Raw genomic sequence first — 17984 nt, forward strand, 5'->3', positions numbered from 1 at the left:
CTGTTGCTGTATATGTAGGACTGTAAGGATGAATTAGACTTAGAATGTACAAAAGGTAAAAAGATGTCACTTTTAAGCAGGAGCAGCAGATCTATGGAGTTGTCTAGGACAGGCCCAAGCAAGAATAAAATACATTCAGAAAAGTGTATCAAGAGTGACAAGAAGGGTTTGTTTTGCAAGCTTTACTTCCAAATAATTACACCTGGTACAGACTGAACAGATACGTTAAGAGAAAACTCTTGCTGTTACTGTACTCAAGAAAGGCTTTTCTATTGGAACAAAAAAGTTGCTGTACAGAGAGCAGAGTCTGTAGTTTAGCGAATAATATGGCCTGTCCTACAGGCCTCAGGCTTCCTTTTGAAGTCCGCAATGTGTGCATGTGCACGCCTGTTAGCAGTCAGATTACACATTGAAGCAATAGTGCGCTACCAAGTTTGCTATTACAAGGACAGCGGGCACTCTGAGAGCCAACATTCAACAGCTTCTCATACAAGTATTCTACCATTTAACTGCAACAGAGAGCCTCAAATACACCTTCTGTGGTTTCATCTGCATTACTGCAGAAAGGCCATCCATTAAATACAGAATTTCCTTCTGTTCATCATCGTGTAATGAGTACAGCAATATAAAAGACATTGTCTTAAATGTCTATGTCCATATCCTAAAATAGCAAATTAAATAAGGATCGAATTCAGCTCAAACACTAGCTGTAGGTATTTACTTGTATTAGGGCTGAAAGCTGTCACAATCTACTGTAAGTCAAGAGCTTCCTGAGTTCTCTATGTATTGCCAATCCTTAGTTTCACAGTGCAGAGATTACTGGTAAACACATTCATAGCTCAGGTTAACAGGAACGAGAAGTTTGGAACTTTAAGGCTGTATACTAAAAGTTCTCTCACAAATGTGTCATAATGTGGATTCCTTCAAGTGCTATTAAAGCTGACTGAATAAAGCATATATTTTTCATAACTAAAAATGGTTATACTTCAGTTACTCAGGTTTTTTACCTTACTGATCAGAAACATGCTAGAATGGGACTTAAGGCAAAGACATGTATTAACTTAAAAAGTCATCAGTATCTTGCATTACACTGCTCGAAAAATTAGTACAGCATTAGAATAGTAAATGAAAGGAAAATGGACATTAAATATGTAGGAAGTTTATTTCCTACTTAAAAACCTACACAAATTATAGCAACACTGGGCAATTAGAGAAGACCTGAAGGTAATTTATATTAACTTATAATAACACATTAGAGATGAAGTACCACTCACAGCAAAAGGAATGTAGTGAGACTGAAGTTTAATATCTAGCATTGTTAAGAAACTGGCTTCTAGTGAAACAAAAATGGAATGCCGATTTAATGAAAATATACACATATAAAAGTATCTTTGTGTCTAAATTCCAGAATGGTTTCTCCAAAGTAGTGCTTCTAGAACTTTCAAGTTTTAATTATATTCAAAGTATTTATCATTTGAATAAAGTTGGCAAATTACATTCTTATATTAATGTTTTTACTTGACACCTTCCTAAACAGAAAGTGTCACTAATTCAATAGTGGGTCACTCATGAATGGAAATTTTTCTTTTGCTCCCCCAAGAAAGCAGCAGAATATTACAATTTTAATATTAGAGTGAAACCCATTTGTCATTTTATCTACTACACCTTCCCCATCCTTTTATAGAGCAAGCTAGTCAAAAGTAATTTGGCCCCCAAAAAATTTGTCAACAACAAGATGAACTGGGTTTTGGTTTCCGATGAAGGTTTACTGTATCTGTTTGAATAAAGTGATCTGATCTATCTTCAGAGGCTAGAACTCTTCTAACAGCTTCTTCAAAGGCTGCTGCAACATTAGTGGCATCTTTTGCACTGGTTTCAAAATAGGGATGGTTGCCGTTATTCCTGCACCAGTCTTGGGCTTCTTCTGTAGACACTTGCCTTTCATCAATATCAACTTTGTTACCCAGTATCACAAAAGGAAAACTTTCAGGCTCCTTGACATCTGCATAATAAATGAATTCTTTCTTCCAGTTGCTTAAGTTTTGGAAGCTTTGAGAATCATCCACGCTGAAGGTTAGCAGGCAACAGTCAGAACCTCTATAGAAAGGAGTCCGCAAGCTCCTAAAACGTTCCTGACCTGCTGTGTCCCATATCTGCATTGTAACGAAATGTCCATCGACTTCCAACTCTTTATTTAAGAATTCCACACCTATTGTATGAAACAGCTGTGCATCGAACTTGTTGGTGACATATCTGTTCATAAGGGAACTCTTCCCAACTCCACCATCTCCTAGCAGTATTACTTTAAGGAGTGATGATTTTGCTGCCATTGTTACGGGAATAGATCCTCCTGGTTTCCTAGACCTGTAAAGATTAAGAAAATCATTAAAAAGGGAAGAGTTGTGAGCAGAACATTTTACACATATAAATATCTAGAAAGTGTTAAAGTCCACCAACATCAAGTTTCACATACAAAAGCAGTAGGACTGTGCTAAACAGGTGAAGTGCAGATACTCATAGTAAGACCACCCCCTCGAGAATACCACGTCTTTAAGGTGTGTCTACCACAGACTGCAGTCTGTATGGCAGTCTAAGCAGTACACTGCATGAATTACTGGTCTGTCACTTAGAACACCCAAAAGCCCCAAACCCTCCAACGTTTGTGCAGAAGGCGTATCACATCACATTCAACAAGGGCAACGATTCATTTGTGTTCACTGAAAAAGATCTATGGAAGAAAGTGAAACGAGAATTTTATAGGGCACATGCTTTGAACTAGTCACTTCAGTGCCGTATTTCATTAGCAAAGTTATGTTTTAGCATTCAAAAGTGAAGAGAAAGCTTTAGGAATAAAACGGGACACTATCTGTCATCCTGGAATAACTGCTACGCTTCACACAAAATTGCAACCAGACAAGGAATTTTAAATCAACTCACAGAGAACACAGTTATCTACAGAACAAATGCAAATGCTGTAATTTTCTTTTAAAAGAAGTGAGGTGACTAGGTATTGGTACACAAACATTCAGTATTTTACAGTTTACTCCTTGCAGAACAGCCGTGATGAACGGAATACTATTACAACTACTACAAAAGCAAATTCACTGTTGCTACTTCAAATGGTACTCAAGATGCATAATACTGAGGCCAAGCCTACACTGACAGTTCAGTTAGTAGGTGTCAACTTCCCATGGTAACACTGTCAAAAAGCCTGGAGGACTAGTGAAAAGCCCGCCTGCCAGCAAAGGGATGGTGAATCGGTGGCACCAATGAAGCTTTTTCACTGTCAGATTTTAGTGTTAAAGGACTAGTGGCAGCTCAAGGTTTGTCCTCATTACAGCAGTGTCATCTAATACTGTAAAAAAGTGTTTTAATTGCTTGGGGGTACAGTTTCATTTTAAAGAGCCCAAAGTTCAGTTTCTGTATGAGGAAAACTGCTGTTCCTATACCTACCCGTTACTAAAAGAACTCAAAGTTATTCAACCAAAACAGGCTTCTCTGAAAATAGCGTCTATTTAAAATGGAAATGGGTCACAAGTTGCCTAGTCCATCTCCTTCTCTGAAGGAAGGAATGCAGTCTTGCCAGTTGTGATTAGCATTACTGGCATATACATCACCTGCAGAGTATGGTTATGGAATTAATACCCGATACAAGCTGGCGTGAGAGTCATATGACTCTCTGCTGCCTTAGAATCAAGGCCTACATTAGAAGCGAGAAATTTCAGGAATTTTCTTCTCTTTAACTTTCCATCTTTGAATATTTATTTGTTAGACACAATCTACAGCGGAAGCCTCAACACAAATTTCAAAATATAAGGAACAGTGGCTGCTTCCATTAAAAATCTGTTCAGAGCAAGTAATTTTATTCATTCATACTGTGTAATTAAAACCACTGTTTATAAATCCTTAATATTTCTACAGGTTTGTATCACAGCAATGTTAAAACTGCTTAAGACCCTCAAGTGGATTGTTCATTTACCTTTCACAGAGCTACGGGATAATTGCTATGGCTCAGGATGTGCACGCATACCTTTTTATGTATGTGAAAAGCCTCATTAGAGTCACCAGCCTACTTGCACATGATTTCCACGTTCATGCTGAAATATTTAAAATGGTCCAGTGTCTTCACTTATGTCCCTAATTCCTACTATTGGTTAATGAATAAGTTATTTGAGCTACGCCATTAGATAGTAGCATCTTCTTAATCAATAATGCATTCATGAGAACAGTGGGTACTGAATGTTTCCCTGTTCTTCCACTTCAGTGTAGGAACAAGTTACAATTATTATTTTTTTATTCTGTCCTACTGAAATCACAAGTTCCCTAGAAGACAATGTGAATCGTAGTTCTGACTGGTACTATGCACTTGTTTCTTTAGTTTCTACAGTTTGAAGAACTGCAGCTATTATCATTAAATTGTCCAGGAAGCCACATTTTAAACAAAATACAGGTAAGGAAACTGTTAACAGTATCTAGTACTTTTGTGCATCCAGAACCCGAGAAGTTAATTTGCACAGTTTTCAACTACATGGACCATTACAGTAAGGTCTAGGAGACTGATGACCATAAAAATACTTTCACTGGGCAGACAATTATAGATCAGCCACAAACCATTGAAAGTGTCTTTTCAACTAGAACCAAACTGGTCCTTCTACACAAACGCTACAGAAACAGTCTTCCCAGGGCTGATAAGCAAGTATCTCAATGTGACATTGCAGGTAGCATCACTCTTCAGGACATTCAGCTTCCACAGTAGAAGCTGTCATGCTTAGCTAGCAGTTAATGTCTTTGTAAAGTTTTTAATCCAAAATAAATGGGATATATGTCCAGTCATTTAAATACATACTTACAAGATGGATCTGAAACAGCAAAGCAGCATGTTTAAAGGCATTAAGAAGCCTCTTTGTTTGGAAGCAGCAAAGACTTTATATAAGGGACTCATCTACAGCCCCACTGATTATGTGATTTAGAGTATCTGCAGAACCAGTGTGGTAGTTTTCAGCATAGCAGGCTGCTGCATTTTTTCCACGTACACATCTTTAAATAAATTAAAATTACAAAAATGGAGCTCTTTAAGAATCTTTTTTCCCTAAGTCATGAAGCCTTAATACTCCAACACATAAAATAACAATAAAATCCTTAAGATGCCTGGAGAATTAATATTATTTCTCCTATTACATACTTTGAACTTATCTATATACTGTGCTTTTTGACAGTGTTTTTGGAAGGAACAGTCAACATCTGATATCATATTTCTGAAGATTTATTACCTTAATAGTTCAGTTTAAATCATCATTCAGCATCTGAAAACAAAACAAAAACTTAATTTCCAATGTGCATCTGATTGTTTTCACCAACATCAGGAACTGCAAGACACCACAGACTTACAGATTAACTATTTGTTCCAGTTATTTCTTACATTAAACTAATTGTGCAGCACAGTAAGAGTAGTCTCAACCTAGTACACAGAAGAGTCTGTAAAGAGAAGATTTTTCCCTCATGTTCCTCTATTATTTCAGTATTCAGTGAAACTCAGAGCAAATAAAAACCAGCCCCACTCTAGCCCATTTTGATAACCATCTCTGAATTGCCTCCACCGGCTTATAAGGACTCAAGGTCTTAGACCACTGACTTCAATATTCCTGTTAAAAGCAGGGAACGTTTCTACTAAGGGCCATTTCTAACAGGATCATACACCATAATACAAATAGTAATTTAATTGTCACCTCCCAGAATCTCCCTTTTAAACAGTGAGCTGAATTAAAAGTCTGAAACATTTCCATTAGCAACCCAAACATTTGCTGGCAAGACTAAAAACAACATGCTAAGCAACTTAAAAAAAAGTCAGTGTGCATTACAAAATCTTTGATTCCCAACACCTCAAAGCTTAGAGAAACACCACTGCCTTGCCCCATCTATCCATCTAGATTTTCTTAATGCCATGACTGTCAGCTTCATATCTGCCTTTTTATTTTGAGTGCAATTACCTCTTTTAACACTTAGGTACTGAGACAGCACTCAAAGAAAAGCCAGATTCTTGGTCTAGAAAACCACAGCAGCAACACACAAACTTTAGTCTAGGAATTTGTCTTTTTTTAGTATAAAAATAATTCAATAGATTAAGAACCTACTTATACCGCAGTACTGAAGTCTGAAGACAGGTGCTGAACTCAAGTTATGTCTACGGAAAATACTGTTAGCCAACACAGTAATTGCATTGTATCTATGATGTCAGCAAGCACACTTAAACTATTAAGCAAACGAAGTCAATTGGACAAATTTATAGTTTCACTTTTACCATACTGATACCAGGCACAGCAACACACCATAAAAAAAAAACCAAACCACACAGCAACTGAAATCTCACCTCTACTCCCCTCTTTTATTAATAAGACACACCAAAAAATGGATCTGTTGCAATAGCACCACTGAATTCCCTCAGTATTCTTGAGGAAACAGATGTAAGGGACACTTCAAATCTCCAGACTATTTTCTCCACTTGTACCTGCTTTCTAACTTGGAAACAGGCAAGAAAATTTATTTCAATCACCATTTTCAGCCAGTGGTCACTGATGAACCACCTGCTATATGAAATCAAGACTAAACGCAAAGGTTTCCTTGAAGATACGTGGTACGCTGTCCTTTAATGAAAGTTGTTAAAGAGCACCCATTTGACTTGGAGAAGGAAAAAAATCCAAGGTAAGGCAGACTCAAGTTTGTTTCAACTAACCACATTTACTTACAGCCTAATATGCTTTCAGCCGAGACTTCTTAAAAAAAAGGGGCCATCTTTGTCAAAGATTTAAGAAAAAACACTCTCTCAAAGTTACTGACAACCAGAATTAGCAGTTCCATAACTAACATATCAATAACACTGACCATGTTTCACAACTTCCTATCCTCAAATGTACACATATACAACACATCCATTTCAGCTTTGAAGCTTATTCACAATTTTCTTTGCCATCTTATTTTGTTAAGCCACAGGTATCAGACATTAATAGTTTAAAAAGGCACACAAACACTTCAAGTACTTCATCTGACAAAAACACTGGCCTTCCAATAAAATAATGTAAACTTACACCTTCATTAGTTGTTTCTTTTCTTAACACTAAGAAAGCATTTGACAATATTTACCAGGCTAGCATAGAAAAAAGCCGTTTCCTGTGGTTTGCTAGCTGCAGTGGCTCATCAAAAAAAATGACATAAATTGCTTCTCTGTAAAATATCTGAAAAAAGTCCCAAGACCTATCAGAGTTGCAGGAGCAGGGGCAGAATCCAGAACTATGTAGTTTTCAACACTTAGTGTTTGTGGAGGCTTTTACATCTCTCAACTCTCAATCACTACAGAGTAGTTATACTTGTCACCTACAGCAGAACTGCAAGTTTCCAGAAATCTGAAGAGAAAGGACAGAAGCAATTTTTCTCCCTTTTCTCTGCTTAGCCAATCCTTGTTCTTGTATTTAGAAGGTACTAGTTTACACCTTGGCCAATTAAGCAGCACAAGAACGGTTTTTTAGTGCGTAAGGGGCTGCAAGCCTGTTTGACCTTGAAACATTTTGTTCTCAATTCAAAGGGAAACATACAGACAGGAAGTCAAGATGCTACATGCTTTTTACTTTTGAATGCATTGCAAGCTTGGACATTAATCAACCTCCAAACTGTCCTTCCCCTCCCCAGGGTACCAACGTAAGAGCTGTGGATCAGCAACACCCCTTTCTTGATGGCCACTTGTGAGCTGCCTAGTTCTCTGAAGCCCTTCAATCATATGGCTTGACCTACTGAGATACTAATCATCTTGCAAGTCTTTCTTCCTTTATCTGTGATTTTACCATTGCACTGTGAAGACAGTTTGTGTTTTCTTTTGGATAGATCTTTAATAATTTGATGACAGGTTATCTGAATATTGCCTCTAGTTGCAAGCAGCCTAGACACACTTTATCTAACACCAGAATATCACTAGAGTTTATTCATAATAATTTGTAATATGAACACAACCCAAACTGAACTGACATACAGCTGTTGCCACTCATTTGTATACCAAAAAGTTGTATTTTGGGGTTTCTTTATAAAGTTATTTTTAACTCCTGCGTAGTTCAGTACTCTAGTTCAAACCATTGCCTGGCATGACTCAGGGCTATGAAAGAAGCAGCAGCCAAGGGAAGGAATCCTTAAGTCCGCATAGACCCTGGATCATTAAATCATCCCAGTACCTACTGCCAGAATCACCTCATTTATTCCAACTTACATCTAGCCACAAACCTGATCAGCAAAACCTGTCAGGAGAAATACCTACATTTATACCGCTGCTAGTTTAATCTTGCAGAGACCTGGCCTTCACTTTCCATCTTATTTCCCACATTCAAGTAGAATGAGCAAACTATTATTTATTCTGATTTAATAAGAGCTGACATTTTTCAGCAGCTCACAGTTGAGCATCTCCCAACTTAAATATTCCATTACTTTCAGCCAACCTCAAAACACCCTTAGGTGCTGCTTGGCCCAACATTTCTACCAATTCATGAGTTAACTGACATTCCCCTTGCAACCTACTTCTCCACTACTGCTTCCACTCTTTCAATAACTTATCAAGCAATTATTTCTGCTCATATTTGCCCATCTTCCTCCCTTGCATTAGTTTCCCTTTTCCTCCAGGGAATCCTAGCAATAGCATCCTCTATTGGTCAGGCTACATTGTGCATTCATATTCTTCCCAATATAATTATGTGACCAAAGCTCATCCCTAAGGGATTAAGTGGGTTACACTGTACCAGGCCAACATACTCTGTAGAGAATGAAAACAAAAACAAAACACCAAGGAGAATGAACATCATAAAAAAAAAACCCTTAAGGAATTCTTACAAGCCTTTCTGCTCGAAGATTTTTTTCATTGTTAAACATTTATGTAAAATTCCAATCCTAAGGAGCTGAAAGATCTGTTTCTCATGATTTATTACTAAATTGACAAAAAATAAAATACAGCTTGAAATCTAAATACCTCATTTGAGCCTCCGCAACTTTTTTCACATATTTTCAATTTAAGGAAACTGATGGTTTGTTTGAGCACTCAAAAGCAAAACAAGGACTGCTAGAGCCTTTTTTTTTTTACTACACACTCCCTATTTTTAACTTAATGGAAAAGGCTTTACTAAAATTAAGGCAACAAACAGAGCTCCGTACAACCTGAAGGAGACAGAGAAAAAGAACAGTTCATTATAAATTCCATGTTGATACTGAAACACAGGTGTAGCTGTACCATCCTTTGGTTAGCTTCCTCTAGAAATAAGAGTGACAGGAAAAAAAAGTTTTGGATTGATTTTGGCTATGTCCGAGAAATAGCTCTCCCTCCAGTCTGACATTAGAGCTTATTACCTTATAAGCTACTAAAAAGTCACAAAAGATCCCCCAAAAAACCCCGCCACACACAGTCACCCTTGCTCTAAAAAAAGCAAGCACTGACAATTTCAGTGTTGTACAACACTTTAAAAGTAAAGACAAATAAAAACCACATGCTTATTTAGTAGAGCTGTAAATTATTGTGGACAACAAGGAAAGAAGGAAAACAAGATGTAGGGTGGTAGATTGCATGACAGCTATCTGCAGACAAGCTGTTTTAATTCCAACCCAAAATTCAGCCAAGGAGTTCCCTACTTGCTTACCCCACCCAAGTTAATAAAATTAAGTGCTCTCCATGTATCTAGTTATATGTAACCTGGCTAGAAAGGCCACTATCACAGGTTTTTAAAACTAGTTTTCTTGCACTATTCTGTTATTCGCTCAATTATTTTGCAAAAGTTACATTTAACGTGGAATTCTTACACTGAATCTGCTCATTAACCACTCAGACGTACGAGATTCAACAACCTTAACCTAATCCTTTTGGTTCTCCAGCCATCACTGCATCTAAGTTTGTAAAGCCATCTGCCATGATTAGAAAAGCAACTGGCCGTTGCAGAGGAGAGCTAAATCGAGTCACTGGTTCAAAAAAGAAGAACTAAAAATGTAAAGCACACTGCTCAGGGTCCCCTTGGGAACAGAGAAGTCCTTCTTCAGCAGACAGCGACAGGAAGAGGCGGTAAAGGGACCATTTTCTTTTTTTCTTTTCGGTTTGAAAGGTGTTGAGGGGACAGGTACGAAACCGAGTTTCACCCAAACAGATCCGAGATCTTCATCAGTGCTGAGGAAGCACTGTAGAGTCGGGCACCGATCGTGCGCCGGCTGGGAATCGCCAGGCAGGAGCCGTTTCCCAAAGGAGCCACCGCCTGCCCCGGAGTCACGGGATCCCCGATCACGCCACACTTCCCCGCCGCCCGCACCGGCTGTGAGGAGCGCCCGGGGCCCCCTCCCACCGGGGCCGCGACAACAGCCGGGGCTCCCTTCCCGCTCCCCGGAGGCCGGCCGTTACCGAGCAAGCACCAGGGAGCGCGCCCGGGAGCCGGCAGAGCTCGGACAGCGGCGGGGGGCGCGGAGAGGGGAACGGAGCAGTAAGCGGAGAGTCACGAGGAAGGAAAATAACGAAACCCCAGGCAGCTCCAGACCGCTGCCCTCCCCCGCCCCCCCAGGCTGCCGGGACGGGAGCGCGGCCCTGGGGAGAGCGGCCCCCTCACCCCCCAGCCGCGGGCCAAGAGAGTCCTCGGCGCGGGCCGCCCTCCCCGGGCCGCCGGCCCCGGAGCCAGCGGCCACTGCTCGCCCGCGCCTGCCGGAGAAAAGGGGAGGAGAGGGCGATCCCGCCACGCCGGCCGATACCTGCCCACGGGAAGGGGGCTGCCGCCGAGCCCGGGCTGCGCCACCGCCCGAAGCCGCCGCCGGGCGCTGGGGAAGGAAGAAACAACATGGCGGAGCGGGCAGGGGGCGGGGCCCGAGGGATCACGTGAGCCGAGCCCCAGCCGCCCGGCCCCGCCCTCTCGGGAGGGGCGGGGTGCGGCTCGCCCCACCCACTCCTCGAGGCCCCGCCCCCGGCCGGGGACGCGGGTGGCCCGCGGGCAGGGGACCGGCAGTTGGCGCTGGCCTCCCGCGGCGGGGGGTATCTGGGGGGTATCTGGGTGCTCTTTGTTCAACCACGGACCTGCGAAAAAGTTTTGGGCTTGGCAAGCACGGTGATGGGAACGGCTTTGCTCGCAGCAAGCGCACAGCACTGAGTGTCCGCAGAGGGCCGCACTTAGTGATCGCTGAGGTATGACATTTAAAAGAAGGACCACTGTTCCATTGCAAGAGGATAAGGCTTTTATTTGCTCTACAATGCTCTGAATTATTAAGCTTTAAAACGCCTTTATATAGTATTTGCAGGGCAGAGTTGTTTATTAACAGCAGTAGTCTCACCGTGCTCCACATCAAGGGCCCCATGTAAGCAAACTCATGATTGTAAGGCGGCTTCGCTTTACAGGTAGAGACATTTAAAAATATACATGTGTCAGTGAAGGAACTAACCCAAGTCCAAAGTATGCTGTTCAGAAAGAGTAGCCAGACACTTTTTTTCTGTAGTAATTCAGAATAACGTCAACTTGCCTGTTCAAACAAGATCACAGGAAAAAAGTCTAAAGAAGCTGGTGATAAGAGTTTTTTCTGTGCCCTTACAACTCATCACGAGGACAGGGCAAAATGTAATTAAAATTAAAAGAGCAGAAATTATTTGAGTGTATTTAAAGAGGTTCCCACATCATCAAGAAGAATAGGCGATGACAGGCGTAAGGAAAGAGCATTTGAAATACACCCGTTTGCTTAAGCAGTCATCACATGCTTCCGATCATAAGGGAGATGCAATTGGACTGGAATTGCCACTTGCAGAGTCATCTTGTTTTGGATCAGATTTACAACATGGTCCAAGGAATGGAAAACAAGATCTCAGTATCATCAAAAGGAAATGTCTCCTACTGGCAGGAGCAGGATTATTAAAAGGCAGTCCATGCTAGAGGCAAATCTGATGATACTAGACCCATTCTTATTTAACAAAGCTGGACTTTGAAATTTTTCAAGTACTTTTTTTCCTGGGATCTGCTTTCATCCAATGCTAAAGTAAAATACAAGTAAGTGCTGGAGGGGTAGAAAAATGTCCTCTTTAAATGATGGTAATTCTAAGATGTAAGTTCTGATCAGTTATGGCATTATTTTGTGATTTAAAAAGAAAAAAAAATCTGCATTTAGAAGTGGAGGAAATAGTTACTCTATTTTCCACTTGATACCTTGTGGGATGAAGCTACTGTCTTTTTTTCTTGAGACAACACTGGTTCTCAGACACTTGGATACATTTAAGGAAATTTAGAATAGAATTAGTTTGAGTTGGAAGGGACCTTTAAAGGTCATCTACTCCAACCCCCCTGCAAGAGCAGGGACATCTTCAACTAGATCAGGTTGCTCAGAGCCCTGTCCAGCCTGACCTTGAATGTTTCCAGGGATGGGGCATCTACCACCTCTCTGGACAACCTGTGCCAGTGCCTCACCACCCTCATTGTAAAAAATTTCTTCCTTATATCTAGTCTGAATCTACCCTCCTTTAGTTTAAAACCATTACCCCTTGTCCTACCACAACAGGCCCTGCTAAAACATCTGTCCCTGTCTCTCTTATAAGCCCCCTTTAAGTACTGGAAGGCTGCTATAAGGTCTCCCTGGAGCCTTCTCTTCTCCAGGCTGAACAATCCCAACTGTCTCAGCCTGTCCTCATAGGAGAGGTGCTCCAGCCCTCGGATCATTTTTGTGGCCCTCCTCCGGACCTGCTCCAACAGCTCCATGTCCTTCTTCTGCTGAGGACCCCAGAGCGGGACGCAGCACTGCAGGTGGGGTCTCACCAGAGCAGAGCAGAGGGGCAGAATCAACTCCCTCGACCTGCTGGCCATGCTGCTTTTGATGCAGCCCAGGATACGGTTGGCCTTCCGGGCTGCGAGCACACGTTGCTGGGCCATGTCCCGCTTTTCATCCACCAGTACCCCCAAGTCCTTCTCTGCAGGGCTGCTCTCAATCCCTTCCTCCCCCAGCCTACATTGATACCAGGAGTTGCCCAACCCAGGTGTAGGACCCTACACTTGGCCTTGTTGAACCTCGTAAGGTTCACATGGGCCCACTTCTTGAGTTTGTCCAGGTCCCTCCAATTTTAAAAATTCTAGTTAGAAACAAAATTCTTACACTTCTGAGCCAAGATGTATTTTTACTTCTTCTACATGGAAACATAAAAGAAAACAGAAAAGGACCATGCTGTAACCATGGCCTATTATGCTTATGATTTTATAGGCATAATGGAATATCAATAGAGTTACTCTTATGGTTAAAACAGATGCATGCATGCTTGAGGATCAGGAACTGAAGGCCCTTTTCCCTTGTGTCCACCCCGTTACTATTATTCATGTATGTAACAAAACCAATAGTTGCTGTAGAATGATCAAAAACTGTAGAACAAATAATGCCACTGACAGGGCTGGTCACATGAAGTATACCTGCCAGTTCCGAGGAACAGACACAAGAAAATGCCCAGCTAAGATATGGTTTGAAACATGTACACCAAAATCACTCCCGTTTTAAATTGTGCAGACAGGTCCCGACGGTGTGTAGGGTCCTGATGGTGGGTGCCATGGGCTCTGCCCCTGCCCAAGGCCGCTGCCTGACCTTCCCAGCAGTGGTGAGCAGGGCTGGGGCTGTGCCGCCGCAGGGTCCCCCCGCCAGCAGGAGCCACATTTCGGCTCAGGCCCTGTCCGAGCCCTGTGGCCCCAGTCCTGCACCCCACCTCATGCCCCGACCCCCATTTGACACCCAGCCCCACCTTGGCATGGCCTCCTCCCCGCAGACTTGTCTGATGCTCACTGCAGTTTTGGCTGATTGTTGTCACCAGATCTGCCTTGCTCTTCTTGTTTGGGTGCTGTGGGATGGTGACCCTTTTTACTGAAATCATGGTCCCTGTGCACCTTGTCACCCACGACTCCTGGCTCATCTCCTCTAGCGCAGCAACACACCCTTGCTGCTCCCTCACATGCACGTTCAACTGAAAGCTGACCTTGCACCTTCAGGATTTTATTCACAGAGTTGAATTTATGAAGAGGTAATTGTTGTTATGTCATGTGCTAGCAAACAGCGCAAATAACATCCCAAGGGCAAATAAAGGGCGATTTTTTTTGTGTATGAGAAAGTTCTGTATCAGCAAAGCTCTCATATAATAGAGCTTGTGAATAATGCTTTTTACCATCTGTAGTTGGCAAGGAGACTTTGTCCCATCCTGGCAAGGGATGACATGGTCTCAATAAAACATGACTTTGTCACCTCCTGGCTGAATTACAGCAGTACAAAATAAGGGGATATGAAGTCATCTGCCTTTATGGCTCTGCAAATACCGGAATGCAGCCAGCCAGCCCCCAAGCAATCTAAGAAATTATCAAAGTGCTCTTGTTTCTTTCCTTATCTTCCAGGCACTCAATGAACTGGGCCGTTACACCATGAAGATTCCCTGAAGGACTGTAATTCAACATAGTTGCTCCTTAACCACAGCCTGTTACCAGGTAACTTTTCTTTTTGCCAGAAAAAGAGCTGTTCTTTTCTTGTTTAAAGAGTTGCAGTTCTTGGCTTTAGTAACAAATGTACACAGCACAGCAGACTGAAAGGAATACATTTTAAATAAAAAATAAACAGCACAAATTTCCTTTTGGCTTGGAAAGGAAGAAAGAGTTATAAAGAACAAATGGCAGCTGAGTATCTCCCTGAAAAGTGCTCCAGTAAGAGGGTTATGCGGGAGATACAAAAGGCCCTCAACAGAATGAAATGAAATGGATGTGGCAGTGGATCTCCAGGAACCAGAAGGAGTTTTGTCACTGGTGTTAAGGGAGCAACATCGACTCCAATTAATAGAGCACTTCCCAGAATAATTCTTTGCTTTTACATTGAAAGTTGTGTGAAAACCATTGTTAATTTAGCTCTCATCTTCTTATGGCACATATTGCAAGTTCTGCAGCTAAAGGCTGCTTGAGCTTTGAGTGCAATCTACATTTAAGACCTTATTGCTACTATTAAATTATAGGATTCAATAAGCAGCTGAATTTACAGAGTCTCGAGAAAACCCAGTGAAAACAAACACAGACTTTAGCCTTATTCAGCATACATTTGCCCGATGTCTATGTGAATCACCTCTAATCTCATGCTCCTTTGTGGAGTAGCATCATGGATATGCTGAACTTCATACCAAAATTAATTGTCTCTGCTTAAAAAAGTTAAGACATCTTTTTCCCATCTGGAACAAACGGAAAAAAGACAACTCCACAACATAAAAGAATCTCATTTTTCAAAGCTTTCTTTTTATTCTTGTTTCTGGACTCTGATACTCCCTGTACTCCAGTAATCTAGACCCATATGCTGTGCTGGCACGTATGCTGTGTAGTTGCAGGTTGACTTTTTAGAGCCATTTTGAGCCAAGGCATACAATCTGAACCAGTCAAACATTTTTAAGCCTGCGCAGTTACACAATGTGGGTAGGGACAACATAACCTATTGACAAACTGCGGCCTGGAGCAGTACTTTGCTTCGTGAAACTATGACCACACCTTTTTAAATAAGAGCAATGATTTACTTGAATGACCATCTCTCATATTTGGCACTTCATGTCTGTACAGTATTCTGATATGTAGTGGCACATGACACTACATGACATCTGCTTTCTACTAAACCTTTCCTGTAACGAGGATTGGATACAAACACAGATGGAAAAACGGCCGAAGTGGTAATGAGCCGTGTTAGTTAAGAATCATCAACAGCATAAGATGACCAAAAAGGTAATACAATAATTCATGATTTTGTATACAGTTTCACTAACTGTTAAATGTGAAGTTGCAGCAGCGTGTTTATCAGCATGAACTATGCATGAAGTGAAACCAAACCTAGATGAGCTTGTTTACCAGCCCTGGAACAACAAAGCCTCATTTCCTATAGATTTGTGTCCTCGGCATACTTACAGTGGGCCCAGTTCATTCTCCCTGCCTCCCAATACTTTCTACTCCTTTCTGCCAGTTTTCCCAGATCTCCTCCTTGTCCCAGACTACTATCTGGGCAAGCAGGAGCATATTTTGTGCCTGGCTTTTAGGTAATGCTAATAACCTAGCAACTACGTGTGTGTGGAATCAGCAGCTAGCAGCTTAGACTAGGTAACTCCTGAATAAAGGTAAGGGCTCCATCTCTTTCAACAGGAACAGAAATTCTTTTAATGATTACTGGATTTCACAAAATTTACAAATATATTCTCATCTTTTAATGTCTAGCTTTAACTAGATTTGTTACAAAGGCAGCTCTCAGGTTCTATAGTTATTGGGAAGGCAGACAATGGAGTAATCCCTGCTCACAATGGAAAAGTACTTTAAAACGCTGAGTTTACAACTGCGAGGGTACCATGGACCTGCCGTAAGAGTTCGGACTGCTCTCTGTTTGAAACAGACAAAAGAAAGTTAAGGGATAGGTGGAAAAGGGGCATGGTTATAATCCACTTCTTGACTATTTGTAGTTACTGACAGTAGTTTCTATACCATAAACTGCAACTGCAGTTCTTAGTAACTGGATTTTATTATTTCTACATCTTAGAAGAAAGGGCAAGATGTGAAAGGCTAGAACCAAAAGACCCTCTTGCTGCTGCAGGTATGGCTCACTCAGATCCGCAGTGAGGCAGGCTTGCTCAATGATTTGAAAAAGTTTTAAGATATCCGCTGTTTATGTTTTCTTAGCTGCTCAGTAAATATGGATCTGTAGAAAATCCCACTCATGTTGGGGCATATAGCTTAGTACTATACATTTAGTGATGGGCAGTTCAAAAGCAAATGATGTTACACATTATTAATGTCACAAATGTAGTCAGTATTATGGCTACAAATTTTATCCTTGAAATATATTCTGTCACAAACACCATCCATGCCTTGTAACATTTCCCTTTGCCAAGACAATACTTGGATGAGCTGTATATTACTGGATTGTCTTCAAAACCATCTGCAGGCAGAAATTATTTATAAGTATCTGTTGTTCACAGCTAAAATAAAGTCTCCTGCTACATGGTGTTCTGACACAGCACAGTACTGGCATACAGCTCTCCTCAGCAGAACCACGACCTCCAAAAACGACAGCACACAACTCCGTGCTTACCGTGAACCAGTAACACAGAAGTGTTTACTTTCCTATGGTTTTATTGAAAGCTAAAAATAATACTTTGCACAGAATTACTTCCACTTAAACAAGCAGGACTACTTGTAAGCATCAATTCCAGCACATGGGTAAGGGCTGGGAAGGAAGGTCAGACACTGACTGATTGGTTACACCGTTGAACACTGGGGGTCTGGCCTAAGGCTTTAACATTTGTTTTACATCAGTGCAATTCCACTAAAACACAAATTTTCACGATAAAAATCTAGGTAATGCCACAGTAAATCACACCGTTGAAAGTTAATTGTTAACACTTCACAGAATGGAAAAAAAATTTCCTGTTTTTCAGCAGAATAATAGTAAGTGCCTCCTTGTAACATCAGGTTACACACTGTTTTCACCATAAATAAGGCCTGTCTTCTATTTTTAGTCCTGGCTGGCTTTTAGTTCACCAACAGTAAGTTTTTCTCATCTCATGCCCCTAACTCCTTTCTCTGACAGGCCATGTGGCTGGAGAGCTCCAGGGCAGTGCCTGAGCCCAGAGAAGCTGACCAGCCTCAGCTGTGTTACAGCTAGATGGGTGCAGGAACCATCCTTAGTTCCTCCAGCAAATACTCACCAGGTTTCTCTGCTCAGCTGATGCATTTTGGCCTTGAACTGCAAAATGCCTGTTGTGCATTTGTAAAAGATATCTCCCAGTATGCAGGTTTATTGTGTTTATACAATAGGATGAAACAAACCACTTCCCTCTGTGCCTAAAGCATGACTTTGGCAATTTATTGACGCATTTCACCATCTCGTCCGTACCCCAACAAGGAAACTCATTATGAAGGTTGTGTTTCCAAACAGTACTACTGCTTTGCTGCAAGAACCTAACCTCTCAGGCAGGGCAGACA

General features: G+C 41.5%; 1 protein-coding gene across 4 annotated transcripts in view; it reads right to left on the reverse strand.

Annotated features, from left to right (window-relative positions):
* Positions 1 to 1285: 1285 nt before the first annotated feature.
* Positions 1286 to 17984, reverse strand: part of RAB9A (RAB9A, member RAS oncogene family) — a 32977-nt gene continuing 16278 nt past the window's right edge. Inside the window, exons 1-3 of one of the 4 annotated variants that reach the window (XM_072849455.1) lie at positions 10747 to 10849; positions 5271 to 5303; positions 1286 to 2364 (exon numbers count right to left, since the gene is read on the reverse strand). In XM_072849455.1, coding sequence (XP_072705556.1) covers positions 1725 to 2330 — 606 coding nt within the window. In that variant the 5' untranslated portion in view covers positions 2331 to 2364; positions 5271 to 5303; positions 10747 to 10849 and the 3' untranslated portion in view covers positions 1286 to 1724. Of the gene's footprint in view, positions 2365 to 5270; positions 5304 to 10746; positions 10862 to 17984 lie in introns of those variants that run through there. The other 3 variants (XM_072849470.1, XM_072849461.1, XM_072849471.1) reach the window with 3 other exon arrangements.

This window comes from Ciconia boyciana, chromosome 1, assembly GCF_034638445.1.
Source record: "Ciconia boyciana chromosome 1, ASM3463844v1, whole genome shotgun sequence".
Lineage (NCBI taxonomy): Eukaryota > Metazoa > Chordata > Aves > Ciconiiformes > Ciconiidae > Ciconia > Ciconia boyciana.